Here is a 16,813-nt window from a genome sequence, read left to right on the forward strand (position 1 = left end):
TTTATTTATTTATTTATTTATTTATTTATTTATTTATTTATTTATTTTTATTTGCTATTAAATTGTCAGAGATCTTTATACATCAAGAAAGGGGTTTTCTCAGACACGTGTTTTCTAAATATATCCTCTAAGCTTGTGGCTTAACTTTTCATCTTATTAATGCTAGTTTTTGAAGGAGAAACATTTTCTTTTTTAAAAATTTTATTTATTTAATTACTTTCCAGCCTGATCCCAGCCTCTCTCCTTCCTCTCCTCCCAGTCCTGCCCTCATGCCCCTCTCCCCTTATTTTATTTCCCCTCACCTTCTTCTCAGAGACAGGGAGGATTCTAAGGGGTATGAACCCATCCTGGCACTGCAATTCACAACAGGACTAAGTGCATCCTCTCCCACTGAGGCCAGACAAGGCAGCCTGGGGAGAAAGTGATCCAGAGGCAGACAGCAGAGTTAGAGACAGGCCCTTCTTCCTTTGTTACCAGACCACAGGATGACCAAGCTGCACATCTGCTACGGATGAATAAGGGGTCTAAGTCCAGCCCAGTTGGATAGAGTTCATTTAATGTTTGTTTGTTTGTTTGTTTGTTTGTTTGTTTGTTTTGAGCATGTACTTTTATCTTTTCTATCTAAAATTCTTGGTCTATCAGAGGAAGTAAACAAAGATTTCTACCTGTTATCTATGAAATCAATCATAATTTTATTTTTGTGATCAGATTTAAGATTCTGAGTTGTTTTGTGCTGGCAAAATGGTAATTTATCGTGTAGACACACAGACACACACACTCATCTGTTTCACTGGTATTTGTCAGACTATACAAATTATTTTTGCATATTTGTATGGATTTATTTCCTTTCTCTGATCATTACAATAAAATGGTTTAATTAAAATAGTAATCTAAGTCCTTAATTATGAGTTGGTCTTTTAGCCATGGTTTGCCTGAGTCCTGAAAACTGTTTTGTTTTGTTTTGTTTTGTTTTTGAGATTTAAGTTTAGTTCCTTGGGGAACCATATGGGGAAGTGTTTAAATAAATGTATATTAACTATATACGTATTAGTCAGCTTCAGGTGTCAACTTGACATATCCCCAGGTGGTATGAGGGCATGTCAGGGACTGCCTTGATCAGACTGACCTTTGGGCACTGCTGTTTGGCATTTCCTTGACTACTAATTGTGGATTTATTTCTTAACTTAATTTTGTTTTTATTGTGGATTTATTTCTTAACTTAACTTAATTTTGTTTTTATTGCTTGCTTATCTTATCCCCGATCCTCTGAAACCTGGTAGGATTTTGTTTGAGTAGTATGTGGACTCTTTTTTTTTTTTCTACACTGTATTTTGAATACGGTTCCCCCAACTCCTCCCAGATCCTCCCTACATCCTCATCCACCTAAACCTACATTTTTCTTGCTCTCTCTTATTAGAAAACAAACAGGCTTTTTAAAAACAATAAAATAAAGACAAACAAATCTCAATAGGGCAAAACAAACAAATGAACAGGAAAAAAAGTCAAAGAAAAGCACAAGAAAGATATATAGACACAGAAAAACTTATTAAGGCAGAGAAAAATCCCCTCGGAACACAAAATCGGAAGCCATAATATATAAACAAAAGACCTGTAGAATAAATAAGTAAACCTAAATACAGTAGAAACTTCCTAAGATATATACACATATAAAGGTGATCTAAGTAGAACCACCAAATAATGGGGGGATGGAACCCCAGCTGGAGATCTCTCACCCCCAAATGAAGCTTTCATTTCCAGGAATGGTTTACATCTAATCCGGTTGTTGGCTCAAGGGAGTCCCCAAACAGCCCAAGCTATCGTTTGCTCTCCAAAACCAATAGTAAGGCCCTGCTGCTGAAGACAATGCTATGGCTCACTGGACATGGAGGAGCTGAGCTAGGGCTTTCATAGAGCAAGTGTTCGTGGTTCTCTGCACACTACCCAAGGAGAAAGGTAACCGCCAACTCAGCTACAAACCATTCACTCCACAATGGTCTCCTGCATACAAGAGGTACTAGTACAATAGTGGTTGTGGGGCTAACCAACCAGTATTTGATATAAAGCCCACTCCATGAGTTAGAGCCCATTCCCAGCACCGTTCTGGTGGCCAATAACTTGAGGCTAGCTAGAGCAAGGCCTGAGGGAGGACACCAGATATTACCGTTCTACCAAAGGAATGTAACAGTGAAATGACTCCTAACATTCTGCTGTACTCAGAGGTCAATGTTCTGAGTGGCAATCATTAGAGAAGCTTCCCTTTGCAGTATATGGGGATAAGCACAGAGGCGCACAGCTAGACAACGCGTAAGGAATGAGACACGTTGGCACATTTGGTCCTAAATGGGATATCTCCCATCAATTTCCTCCCCTCACAGCTCAGGGAACCCTCTGGAACAGGGAGTAGAAAGACTGTAAGAGTCCGAGGGAATTGAGGACATCGAGGAAGGAAGGCCTTCTAAACACAGCACATATGAACTCAGAGGAACTGTGGCTGCAAGCACAGGGCCCGCAAGGGTCTGTCCTGATGAGGTCCCAGTGCTGAGAGGGGAAGTGACCCCTCTCCTCAACCCAGAAGCTATCGCCAACTGCTCACAAAGTGAAAATGAGCTTTCTCCAATGGAGTCTCACTGGGTATATAAATTATTCTTAAGACTAGGCCCCAGGCCCCAGCAATTAATGCCCAACACAAAGCAAGCTCAGTGGTACTTTTGGAGGGTTTCGTCTCACAATGCTCTGTCTGGGAAGGTTATTTTCTTGAGGGGGAACAGTTTGTCTGTGGCTATACCACTGAGGAATATGACTCTCTCTCGATGCAACCTTTAACTGTCCAAAGCTCCTCTGGAGAGGTGGGGCCTCATGAAAGCTCCCTCAACTGAGACGGACTGTTGATGAAGCCCATTTTGTGCAGAGCTTGTGCAAGCAGATGCAGTTGCTATGAGTTCATAGGTGTCCTCCTCATCTTCCCGTTCTTAGGTTCTTCCAACCCCCTCTTCTGTGATGTTTCCCGAGTCCTTCCATTAGCTCTGTTTTTAACCTTCCGTTTTTCTTTTCACGTCATATTCATATTTTTCCTTTCGTTAATTAATCGAATTCACAGTAGGTTTTGAGGAGTCCTCTTCGGCTAACTCTGTTTGGATGTAAACACCTATTGATTTACATTTCTCTTGGATACAGTCTGCCTGTTTCAGGACCTTCGTGGATGTCCTAAAAGTTCGGTAAGACCACTTCTCTCCAAATAGAGAACAAAGATCTCCTTCCCTGCAGGTGTGTGTATAACATTTCCTTTTGCATCCTATTAGCTGTTCTCGCTCTGACAGCTGTGGAGTTCAGACTACACGTGAGCAGCCTAACAGCCACATGTATAAAAGGAACTGATCGAACACCTCACCGGCGATTGTCTAGAGAAATAACTCTTCCCTGGCCCTGCTGCTCCTCGCGTCCAGGCACGTCAGCCTCTCAGAACACCTCTGCCTGCCGACAGCTCACACATAACTGTTGTACTTTTCGTGGATTCTCCCCGCCTGATCTGAAAACCACTCAGGTACAGACGCGGGGTGACATGTGAGACCCACTTCATTTTCCCTTTGCTCTCAGGAATTGCATCTGCTCTGCACTGTTTCCCAACGTCTAAGATAATTCCCACTTCATCCACCTTTCCGGCTTCACCATTTGACTGAAAACAGATGTCTCCTCCTTTTGTTTCAATGCTTCTGTTAAACTATTTTAAATAAGCCACATTTGAGACCAAAACATAGGAAGAAGTGTATCATTACCAGTTCCAAATAACAACAAAAATTCGCTTTTAAAAATAAATAATAGTCGTGAGCCCAACATGATTTTTTTTTTCCCAGACACTGACTTAAAATACTGTCTCATGGAAAATCAAAGTAGTTTCTTATTTCATAAGTGGCCAGAAGAAAAATATTTATAGGCCCTGCTTCAGTGATAGCGATCTCAAGTCAAAATCCCCTGGGCCGTCTTGGAACAGAAGCTCTGGCTGTCCACAGCAGAGGGGAGCTCCTTGCCAGGACACCAGAGAACGGCCTCCGGTTCCAAGTCTCCCAAGCGTGGCTAGCAGCTGAACAGTTAAGCTTCAATGTTCGCAGTCGCACAACCGGGTGATTTCATACAATTCTACGACTTCACCCTCTAGAAACCAATTAAAGTCATCAAGAAACTTCAGTGGCTGGGTATGTATGGAGGCCAAATGAATAAACCCTCAACTTTTAGATGTGAAATGTATTAAAATACAAAATGCGCACAAATAAGGCTTAAAAATATATTTTATCTGTTCAGATTTAATATACTTTTTATGTTTGTGCTGCACATAATTAATATTAATTACTGCCCTTAACTACAACCAATAAACTAAATAAATATTTAGAGTAGAAATTCTTATTTGTTTTTTATTTCACATATAGTCTGGTCTCCACAAGAAAAATCTCTAGTAATAAATAAATCTCTAGTAATAACTTAAAGCATTCTAAAAATTTTGTGTATATAATTCTCAAATTTCACATAAATAAGTAAAGACAACTACTTATAACCTCTTGTGAATAAAATTATCAAATTCTATATTTATATTTAAAAAAATAGGCCATTTTAAAATATTTTAACCTAAGCGGTTAAAAAACACAGATTTTTAAGTAATAATAGCTAGTATTGATGAACATTCCCTCAAATCTCCTAAAAGCTCTTAGAGAGCTCCCAGCTTGCTAATGATGGATGACCCGCCCTTCGGAGGGCTCTCAGTCAGCACCCTTAATCAAACATTCTTACTCAGGGTGCTTCTTTTGGAATCTCTCCAACAGTTGTATAAATTATTTTACCAGGACTATTGGGACACTCTCTGCTGGGACAGCCACTGATTTATATGTGAGAACATTATATGCTCACAGTATTATAGTTTTAATTGAATTGGGCTTTTCTTACATTCAAATTTTCCCTTCAGATTTTATTTGTTTATACTTATAGAATTATTTACAAATCAATGAATGCTGAAAACAACAGAAGTCTGGGCACAAGGGGCCAGGGGAGTGTACCTGAAAGGGATGGAAGTGTGATTGGGGTACATTGTTTGAAATTCCCAATTAATTAATAAAACTATTATGTTGGGGGAAAAAGGAAACAACAGAAGTCAGAACTTCTTTGTAGTTTAAAGACATCTCATAAATCCCACTATTTATATGATGTAGATAAACTGTTACTTGAATACTTACATGGAAACTCAGTGATAACATGGTGATTACTGAAATGTTTGCATATGGACACAAGATTATATCTATATCTCCTTAAGCATATTTCCTGCACATAACTTCTCTGAAAACTTGTAGGTACTTTCATTTCCTGCTTTCTGACCTATGAGTTTGTCCTAATCCAGCAACTTGATATCTTTCCATGGTCTTTATTTTTTTCTCTCCCACAATAAACAATGTAAGAAGTATAGAAAACCAAGAAAGAAAGAACACTACAAAAAAAAAAAAAAAAATCTGTGTTTTAACACAACGAAGTAATAAATGTTTGAGGATACAATGTTTATACCGAACTGAATTAATATACAACTTACATCAAAATAACAATCTCATGGTACCCATAGTATTTACTATTTTATGCATTAATTAAGAACAAAAGCATTGAAAAACAATGCAAGGAGAGTTCTTAAGTTTTAGTGGGGCTGAGATTCATCTGAAGATATTTGTAAATATTTAGATTCCCCAGCTCCAAACCAAAGCCATTCTTAACTCAAAAGGGTGAGTGGAATAAATTCTATACAGGAAATCCAGATAATTCTACTGCTGATGTTCTATGTGCCATACTTGAAAACACTGCTTACAGGAAGTATGACAAAAGGAAGTATTAGGGTCTTGATCAGTTGAACTGTTTTTTTTTTTTTAACATTAATATATGCAAATACTAAGAGACTCTCCAAAAACAACCAAGTGTAGAAAGAGATTATTGAAATGACTTTTTATTTTAAACTCCATTATAATGTCAAATAAAAAAACATAGCCTAGCCCCTTTTCCAAAAAATAAAAAAATAAAAACACTCAGAAATGAAGATAATTTACTAGTAAATAAGTCAGCAGAAACATTGAAACTTGAGCCACAACACTAAACTGGATTTGTATTTCAGAATCTAGAAAGACTCAGAATTTTGAGAAATCAGGTACTTGAAAACTTGGACTAAATCAGATGAATTAGTTAATGAAAACAAACACATCCTCAGTTCCATTCCCTTCCCTACATCAAGCATTCCAGAAACTATCCTTTTGCATCAGAAAAGACAGGGATTCTTCCTCTGAAGAGTAATTCAGAAAGACTGGGGGTCAGATGCACCTGGAGAGCTGAAAGTGAAGGTAATTTATGAAACAAAGGAAATTAAATGAAAGTACTTTAAACTACACATAATCTCCTCCTCCACTCGATCACTGGCTGGACTGCTGAAATTAGCAGAGTCTGTCTGATTACAGAAATAAAATACCTAAAGACACTGACAACTGTATACCTCATCTCTCAGAAAAGTCCAAGTTAAGGAAACCCATCACTTAAGACCCTGTAAAATCTCCAAGAAAGCCTATTCCTTACAAAGACATATTTGTATCTACAGAAATGAAGCCCACTTTTAAGTTCTTTACTTTTACTTGCTGATGGTGGATTAACGCACATTTAAAAAAAGTAATAAGCTAATATAAAACACTAATGCTTACTACACACACACACACACACCACACACATACACACACACACACAAATGGAGGACAACTTAGGGGAGAGGAAACAGTAGAATATAGGTAAAAGAAAAGTAAGAGGGTGTATAGTATGGTTATTAAATCTGGGAGGAAGAGATGAAGATTGGGGAGGTGTGGGGTCAGGTTGGGAAGTTTAACCAAACTGAAGGTAGTATGAAAAGCCATATGAAACTCTACTATCTTAGAACCAAAATCAAAATATGAAAGAGAGACTAAAGGGAGCTCTCCTGATGAGAGATAATGCTGTCCAGAGAGGCAGTATCTACATGAAATCCCCAGTTCCTTTACAGAAGTTTCTCAAGGAAGCCTCGGGGGCTTCCAAAACAATACAGGCGCTTGTCAGTTCTCTAGCTTGTCCGCTAGAAGGAGAAGAGAAGACCACATTGCCAGACGTCTCACAACTCAGTTAAGAGGAAGAAAGCTGGAAAAGAAATAGAAACCTCCTCTCTGCTAGCTTTCTAGCTTTTGGAATTCCAGAATGCTAAGCAGGTTGCTGAAAGGAAAAAAAACAAACAAACAAACAAACAATCAAACAAAAAAACATCATTGGTCTTATCTAGATGTGAATCTATGAGCCACAAAAGCCAGAATATTGGATAAGAAGTGCCCACATCTACAGTTGGTTATAGAGATAACCTCCAGTTGGATTTAAGGTCCACACTACAGGAGAGAACTCAAGTCTGATCCTACAAGATCAATTAACAACCCAGGCCTAGCAAGGTCATAGGCCCAAGTAAGGCAACTAAGTTAACATCAAACTGTGTTCTTAATATATATGTTCATTTACAGAAGCGACTCACAGCTTTAAGCAGAGAAGCTCCTCTTTACAGTGAACAGCATGAATGCTGAGACTCAGAGCTGCCCAAGGTGCTGAGAATAAATGACAGCTGGGTGTTTAGCCCTAAATAAAACATTTATACCACACCCTCTAAGGCTCAGAGAACACAGCAGAAAAGGGAGCAGGAGATATGTAAGAAGCCAAAGATAGAGTGAAGGCTGTGAAATCCCATCCTCCAGAGGTCACATTGAGAGACCAAAAAGATTAAAAATTAGCAACTATTATTAAGGCCTGAACTATGTGGGTGGAGAAGTCTAGTAATGCCCTGAGGGGAAGGACCACCTTACTGCATTCTTTCCCCACCCACTAGAGATAACAGTTGCTAGGAAACTGGCCCATTCCCCTAGGGAGGGACACCAGGTCATTATGGTCTGGGGACCTTCCTATATAGCCAATCAATTCAAAATGTAGTATTTTGACCAATAGATGCTTGCCAGGCAGGAATCGTCCCTGCCTTGGGCATGCTGGGAGGGACCAGAATCTATATATCACCCAACAAACCTGGGCGCAGCATGCTCAGCTCCCACCGCTTTGGCGGTGGCTGTTGTGGGCCCAAGCTGCAGCTTGTAATTTACAATAAAAAGACCCTCGTGTGTTTTGCAATGGAGTCAATTCCTGTAGATCTTTTGGGGGCTCGAGAACTGGGTATAACAACATGATGACTGTAATCACAAACTCAAAATAGTTTCACTTGGACCACAGAAAACAGAGCCTGTTAACGATCAGCCATAGAAAGAGGGGGAGCTATAGGGACACTCCTCTCTGCCGAACTACTGGTGACTGGTGGGTTCTGGCAGTGGAAGAAGTCATTGCTTCCAGTTGTGGACCCGCTCAGAGATACTACATAAACTCAGTGGGCTGCAAACAACTGAGAGTTGTAGACATGGGGAGCGCAGGCAGAGGTAGCAGAGAGGTGAGAGGAGGTGAACAGAGAGAGGGGTCAGTATATGTTATGTACATGCATGAAATTGTCAAAAAAATAAACTCTTAAAAAAAAACCATAATATTAAATCTCCAGATAAGAAAATGCTGTTTATTTCACAGGCTTTACATTTAAAAAGTAGAAACCACAAAATCAGAGAAGAGAGAAAAAAAAAAAGGATATTGCCAAAGAAATTACCCAACAAACTGCTCAAGAGGCAAAAATATGACTTTTCACATTGAAAAAATACCCACTCTGAATAACCATTAGTGAAAAGGTGTTTCTCAAGATCTGAAAAAAAAAATTATCTCCTACAATTTCATTCTTTGGAAGCAAAGATATGTGCACAGGAGAGTAATGGATGCAGAGGGAAGCCTGAGACCAGGAAAGAAAAATAGCCACAGGGGAAAAAAAGGTTCATCACCAGGTTGGAGGTTATGAAAGACCCCAAGACAGAGACTACAAAACTACTACTGCAAACTGGAGTGAGGGGAGCAGGCTCTCCTGCATTGTTTCATTTATTTCTTTAACCTTTTTATTTTTTTTTCTTCAAGAGTATAATTTCATGGTGCCAAGAGAGTTTATATGGTAATTATTAATTGCTGAGGAAAAAGCACTTTTCCTAAAGGTGATGCTGCTGTGTATAATATCCACAAAATTTACTAATATGTCTTTAACAACTAATCCAAGAGATAGCTGGGAGAGAGCAAAACTTTCCAACAAGGTCGCTAACCTGAAAAAGTTAAAAATCTGACCTGGCTCAGTGGCGCGTGCCTGTAATCCCAGCACTCAGGGAGGTAGAGGCTGGGCTGGCCTGGTCTACAAAATGAGTCCAGGGCAGCCAAAACTACACAGAGAAAACTTGTCACGGAAAAAAAAAAAAATTAAAAATCCAAAGCTTTTCATTTTCCATTAGTTCAACATTTCATGTCCTTAGATTTTTCTCAATACCTTTATCATCCCATGAATACACACATTTAAGAAATGCCCTGTGGTAACAAGTGCTGTATGCTCACTAAAGCCATGTCTAGGAGTTCTAAAGGTAGCAAATCATGGGTTCAAACCCACATGCAATGATTCTGGTACTACAGAGCTTACTAAAGAATGTTATTATTTTGGCCTTCATTTAAAATTTCTTAATTATTTACCTTCATAAAAAATGAATGCATTTTTTGCTGGTTTCCCACCTGTTCTAAAACAACCATTTTCCCCTTTGCTGAGTCCAGAGCTTAGGAGAACTTTTCTGAATGAATGACCTTATTTTACCACGTGATCTCAGCTGTGTCCTCCTCACCCCACCCTTATTTCTGCTCCATAGCTCAAATTTAATTTACTGAAAAATTACATGCTATCTTTAGTTTTTCCTTCCAACAATTTCTTATTGACCCAGCCAGCTTTTAGTTGTGTCAGCAAAGTTCAGCATTTAGTTAACCATAGCTGTCAGTTTTGTTTTTTTTTTAAACTTTATCCTTAAAATTGTATTTAGGCAAATATCTTACAAATATAGTAAACAGTAATGTTCTATCATGAGTTTATAAATTGTGAAAATTCTTTAAATTCCACAAATTATAAGAAAAAAAGATTCTTGATTCATTATCTATTTTAAATAATTTGCTCAGTGATGACAAAAAATCAGAAATGATAATTTTATTTATATACAAACTTCCAGCTTAAGAATGTGTACCATGGGAGAATGAATATTAACCCATTTTTACTACCACAGCATAGAGCTGCAGACTGAATTGAACTCAAGATGCTCTCTAATCCATCATCTATCTCTAAGTGACTACATTTTAACAATCCAAGAGATATACATCCTTCTTTATTTTTTTCAGAATCTCTGGGGAAGAGGTTACAGTAAACTTCTCAATTTGTTGTATTGTCTAAAATAACTTCTTTTACTCATAACTCAAACCTGCAGGTAAAAGGAAGTGCAGCCCAAACTTCCCACATCCTTGATAGATGCTTGTCCTAGGTAGTGTTACTATCAGTGTGATAAAACACCACAACCAAATGCAAATTTCCTCCTTGGGGAGGAGAGGAAATACATCTGATTTACACTCACACATCACTAAAGGAGTCAGGACAGGATCTAACGCAGGGTAGGAATTGGTGCAGAGGCCATGGAGGAGTGCTGCCTACTGACTTGCTCACCAGAGCTTGCTCAGCCTGCTTTCTTAAAGAACACAGGACTACCAGCCCACTCCCAATGGGCTGGGCCCTTCCTTAGCAATCACTAAGAAAATGCCCCACAGGCTTGTCTTCAGCCAGATCTTATGGATGCATTTCCTCAATGGAGGCTCCTTCCTTTCCAATGACTCTAGTTTGTGTCAAATGGACAGAAAAAAAAAAAAAAAAACCTAACTAGTACAATGCTCTTTACTGACCGTGGTTATAAAACAACCATATAAATGACTAGATGAAATCGTTGTTATGATAAAACTTCCTATTAGCTAGTCAATCATTAATCTGTTTTGAGCAATAACCGATTTAAAATAGTTCAATACAGTGAAAATATGTAAGCCAAAGATGGACACCTATATTGAGTTCACAGGAAGATTTTTTTATTAATAAGAAAAGTAATTTCTATTAGTTGTGTATGTATGAGTCCTAAAGATGAAAAATAGGAAATACTTACTGGGACCTTCCTGGATGCCAGGCCTCATACTGCATGCAGAACCTGAGGGTGACTCTTTGCAGCAGCTCTGTGAAGGGAACACTACCATCATCCCCACTTTCAGGTGATGCAATTGAGGCCCAATGAAGCGCAATAATCCGAGGCCTCATAATCAATGGGCAGTAAAGCCAAGGTGAAAACCTAAACAGGATGCGCCTGTCTCTAATGAGTTCTTAAAGAATTATAGTCATTATTATTACTAAGATGATTAAGGTTGATCACAAATATCTACCTATAAAGTATTTCTTCAGATTCTCATTAGTTTCTTGATATCAAAGATGATATGCGAGGGGCTGGAGAAATGGTTCAATAATTAAAAGTAAAGACTGTTAGGAAAAAAAAAACCATACAAACTCTGTTTGGTTCCCAACACCTACGTTAGGTTGCTCACAACTGCCAGTCACTCTAGCTATAGGTGGTCAACATCTCTGGCCTCAATAGGTACCAGTACACACACACACACACACACACACACACACACACACACACAACACAACACATGCACACATAAATGAAAACATCTTTGAAAAACTGTCCTAAGAAGAACAAAAACCTTCTAAAACCATGTGTTCACATGACAAGGCATATTTCAAACTTTATTGTTTTTAAATTTGCTTGATCATTACCAATTATCATTGTCATTGATAATTTTCCCATGTCTATCCAGATTTATTTCTTAATTTTATGTAAATATTTTAAATATGATTTTAGTTATTTCAGAATTTACTTATACTTCTAAGGACTACACAGTGCTTTTTGGTTTTATCCTAAATGAAAAAAGGCAGTTTAATATTTGAAGCTATGTTAGACTAGCTTCAATATAAATATCTTATATTGAACCATGAGAAATTTCCTTCCAGTGTAAATGTAACTTTTTATTAGGAAAATGGCCAACTATGTTGACTGAGTAATATCATTGTTTTGTTAAAATAATTCATGTTGTTAATGTTATGAGCACATTTTTAAACAGGTGAATACTTCGGCTAATATGTAAAGCTTTCTTCATGTATCAGTTCAATGTTTGAAGGGGAATAAGTATATTTTTAAAGCCATATACACTTTGAAATTTGATGGATACTTTAACCTTAGTACAAAGTTACTTTTCTCCTTGTTTCCTTTCCCACTGTAATCGCATGCCCATCCTGCCTCATGCCATTCTTAAGGCCAGAATTCTCACTGACACCTGCTGAGGAAGCATCTTCATCCTTCTGGAAAGGACGTGCTTGGTTTCCTGTCTTTTGACATCAGCGGGAAGCATCAACCCATGCATTGTCCAAGTTGCTTTCTTCATTAACAACAGATGGTCTAAGATAGTTTTTCTTTTTTTAAAATTCAGCCAGTATTTGGCATCAGAGTTTAAAGATGGACACATCATGCTTCCCTTCTCCCTATTTCCTGTGTCATACACACTGGCCCGTCTCCATTTAGATGCTGGTTTTCTGAAATGCTACCTCCAGCTTCTCCAGCTTCCCACTAACCGTGACATAAGCTATAGCAAGCTGTCTGCTCTGATCGCCTGCATAAATCATCATTTCTGAAAGGAACAGATGTTCGGGGTATGAAAGAGTAATACCACAATTTAGTCCTAATTAAAATTCACCTTAGCGTGCGTCTATCCCTGATCGCACGCACCCAGCTTCAAGAGTCCATTGAAGGGGTCCAGTGTCCTTCGCTACTGTAAAACAACACGACACCTGAACTCTTGTGTCCTTTCCTTTGGGGAAACACCATTTCTTCCATAATATGTTTTCTTTTGCTGTTGCTTTAAAGCTGATGACCTCTAATCAGTGACCTTCCGCAGTCCTTCTGTGAGGAGCAGGAAGGCACTTTCTAAGCTACTTCATTGCATGTGAAGAAAGGCTTTTCATTAACAGTTTGCTTTGACCTACATATTTTCAAAGACGTGTGCGGGGATTTCAGTTTCGAACTCCCACCAATGTTAATGGGAATGCAGCTAAATTACTATGTAAGGCTGCAAAAAAGTATACGCGTGAAAACAGGCATGTAGCATATGACATCTCAGTAGCTGTCACTCTTCCTCCTTTTTTAAGGGGTTTCATTTGGTAAGTAAATAATTTACCTGAACCATTTATCCTGCTTGTGCACTCAATTGGTTTTAGATTTTTTTTTTAACTACAAATTATACAGAAACACAGTGATACCTCCTTCATCTGTTCTTATTTTCACTAATGAGAGAAATGTCTATTTATATACACCCAAGAATACCTTAATTACATGCTCAAAATTCTATGTGATCCTCCGGTAGTACACACCGCGATTTCTTTCATGTAGAAATGGCGCTTTTACACACACACACATACACACACACACACACACACACACACACATATACATACATATATATACACATTATGGTCATAGCAGCACATGGGCAAATGGATAGATTATAGTATCTAGACATGATGGGATATTTATCCAACCATAACAAGGAACGAAATGCTGATACATACTGCAATGAAAACAAGTCTCAAAAACATTGCACGAAGTGAAAGAAGAGACGTGACATATGATTCCATTTATATGAAATCTTAAGAATTTAGGTTAAACCTATAGGAAAAGAACAAAGGTAGTTACCTGGAGCTGAAAAGAGAGGCGCACAGAGAGAAACAAGGAGAAATAGTCTCACCTAGAAATGGCTGCATAAATAAAATTTAAACAATGCCAAGAATTACAGGCCACTATATATTTTGATTATATTATTTCCCCTCCCCCTCTTTACCTCTCAACTTCATGTTCTTTTTCTGTCTCAAAAAAATCAAAACAAACTAGAAACCAAAGTCTCTGTCTGTCTGTCTGTGTCTGTGTGGCTGTCTCTGTCCCTCTCTCTCACTCGTGCATGTGCACACAAAGATGGAACAATCATGGAGTCTCTTTTATGTTGACCAACTATTCTTGGACATGGTGCCTGCCCAGGAGGGTGACTAAGAAACCGAGTGATACTCCATTGGAGAAAACTGATATTCCCTTTGCTAGCAGGTATCAATTGCAAGTAGCTTCTTGGTTAGATACGAGACTTTATTTCTTCTTCTAAGCATTGGAATCTTGTCCAGTTTAAACCTACGAAGGGCTCGTGTATAATGTCACAATTTCATATGCATTTTAAAGATATTTCTGCTTTCTGGTTTTATGTTCATTTTAAAACAATAAGCACGGGAAAACTCAAGTTTTCATTTGTTTTATTCTTTCTCTGCCCGCTAAGTTCTGATGTGCCAGTAGACAACCCACTCAAAATATACAAAATTGTATAGAACTAAAGCAAGCTAAGATTGATTTGTAAAGAAACTGTACTAAGGTGATTAACTCATGCTGGTGCTCCACTGGATCAACAACACGGCTAAAACTCCAGAGACAAGACCTGAGCCTGGGATCTCTGTACCTTCGCCAAGCCCACATCCTTCCGCAGTTCTGGAACTTCCAGGGAAATTCTATTTGCTTTTCCTTTCTGTAATCTGAAAGTAGGTGCTATTTTCTTGATTTTGTGGATGAAGAGAATGAGATTGGGATGAAATAACAATAGATCCCTGCAGTATACACAATAAGTAGGTCTGAGAGGGATCCCAGCAGGATGGCTGTGTAGCCTACTTCCCTAACCTTTGTACTGTTTCCTTCACTGCACAGGAAGGGCCTCGAGTATCAAGGAACTAGAATTTAAAATGGTCATATATCCGTGCATCGTAACACTTCCCCACATTACATAACTCCCTACTTAGCGCTATCTAGCTGCTTTTGTTGCAGGACCACATATTATATCTAATATAATAATATATACGATCTGGCCACTTAACTGTTACAGTCACTCTAAAAGCAGCTGTGACTCTTATAGCTCTTTGGGTCCCTGAGCAAGTACAAGAAGGTTTCTCAGCCTCAGCAACAATGGACATCTCCACATTTGTTATTGTTGTTGCTGAGGCTATTCCTGTGTGTTGTGGAATGTCCTGTGGCTTTCCCAGCGGCTTCACACTTGGTGTCAACTATCATCCTTTCTTTTGGGGCAACTGAAAAATGTTTCTTCTGCTTGAGAACAACTCCAACAGCGAACTTTGAGGAAGCCCCTCTGCAGAGGGACAAGGAGTGCGTATCAGTGCACATGCCACCCTCTTCTCTGACTAGACTCTGAGCACTTCTAGCACAAGCAGTATGTTTTAAGCTCATAACTGCTGGCATCTGGGCACATCGTAAACCATGTGATTGCTGTGTATTTCACAAAATAAGAATGTATTCCTTTCTGAGACGCCAGCATCAGACACAGTGGGCAGGACTCTGCAATGCCCAACAAATATATGTGGAATACTCATCAAGTAAGTTAGATCAGAGCATGCCTAGTACCTCAGCGGCTATTGGGTTGACATTAAGCAAGACATTTTTTTACTTTCGGGATTGATTTCTTTTCTTTGTATGTTGAGAAAAAAAACCCTAGACTTCTACACTCCTTATTAACCATTTCATTATAATGGCTTTCTTGATGTATCATGGAGGATAACCCAGAATAAGCCGAAGCAAATGCACTCAGAGGCTCGGCATACACTAGGCACTGGCTCCAAGATTGTAAAACTTTGGGGTTGAAATAAGCTGTAAACATTATTGGCATAGGGCCTGGGGAAGTGGACCAGTTGGTTAAAAATGCTTGTCCCACAAGCGTGAGTGGATTCTAAGTTTGGATTCTCGACACCTACAAAACCATTGTGAGACAGTGTCTCACACTTTAATTTCAGTATGGAAGAGAGGGAAAAAATGATGGTCCCTGGGGCTTGCTTGCCTATTCCGCTCAGACAATTGGTGAGCTACAAACTCAGGGAGAGACCCTGTGGAGAAAAAAAAAAAACAAAACAAAACAAAACAAAAAAAAAACAGTGAAGTGAAATAATGACTGAGGAACTCATGATATGTCAGTCTATGCCCTCTACAGTACATAAATAATTCTTCAAATATTTATTTAGTAAGTGTACATTGTCCAACTCATTCATTTCCTACTGTGGACACTGCTCTCAGAAAACTGCAAATAGTTCTTGGTCTAAGAAGAGAGAAAGACAGCATGTTGTGTGGCAGGTGATAGGTCAATAGTACACAAGAACTGAGAGAACACGGGGTAGAGGCACCTCATGAAACTCCATGGAATAAAGACCTTCAAATGGCAGTTCAGGCAGGATTCCAAAGGATACGTTCAATAGAAGAAGAAATAGAAAAGCAAAAACTGGGAGGAAAAAATAGTGTAGGTGAAGGCTGAGACACATGACGTGATGAGCAGCTTGAACACAAGGCTGGCCAAAGACAGAACAATGGTGGCAGGAAGCAAGTGGATCTGTGCCTTACACGAAGCGCTGAGACGCGCCATCTTGCTCAGAGTGAGGCCTTCTGGACAAAGTCTGTCTGCTACCTTTGTAGGAATTAGAAGCTCAGGGCTGAAGAGAAGCTTAAAATAACTTGGTTCTCTTCAGGAAACCTGCTTTCAGATCCTTACACTTGAACTGGGAAGCACACAACCACTTGTAACTCCAGCTTGAGGGAATCTTATGTTCTCTTCTGGAATCCAAAGGCACCTGGCACTCTTTGTGGCCCAGGCACACACACACACACACACACACACACACACACACACACACACACAC

The 16,813-nt window shown here is 38.9% G+C and overlaps 1 protein-coding gene across 1 annotated transcript in view; it reads right to left on the reverse strand.

Moving 5' to 3' along the window:
• Dcdc1 (doublecortin domain containing 1) overlaps positions 1-16,813 on the reverse strand; it is a 367,448-nt gene that overhangs the window by 339,113 nt on the left and 11,522 nt on the right. The window contains 2 exon segments of the mRNA XM_055602817.1: positions 12,287-12,351; positions 12,354-12,491. Of these exon segments, the coding sequence (XP_055458792.1) occupies positions 12,287-12,351; positions 12,354-12,491 (203 nt within the window).

The sequence above is a fragment of the Psammomys obesus genome, unplaced genomic scaffold (assembly GCF_907164565.1).
Source record: "Psammomys obesus unplaced genomic scaffold, mPsaObe1.curated_primary_1811, whole genome shotgun sequence".
Lineage (NCBI taxonomy): Eukaryota > Metazoa > Chordata > Mammalia > Rodentia > Muridae > Psammomys > Psammomys obesus.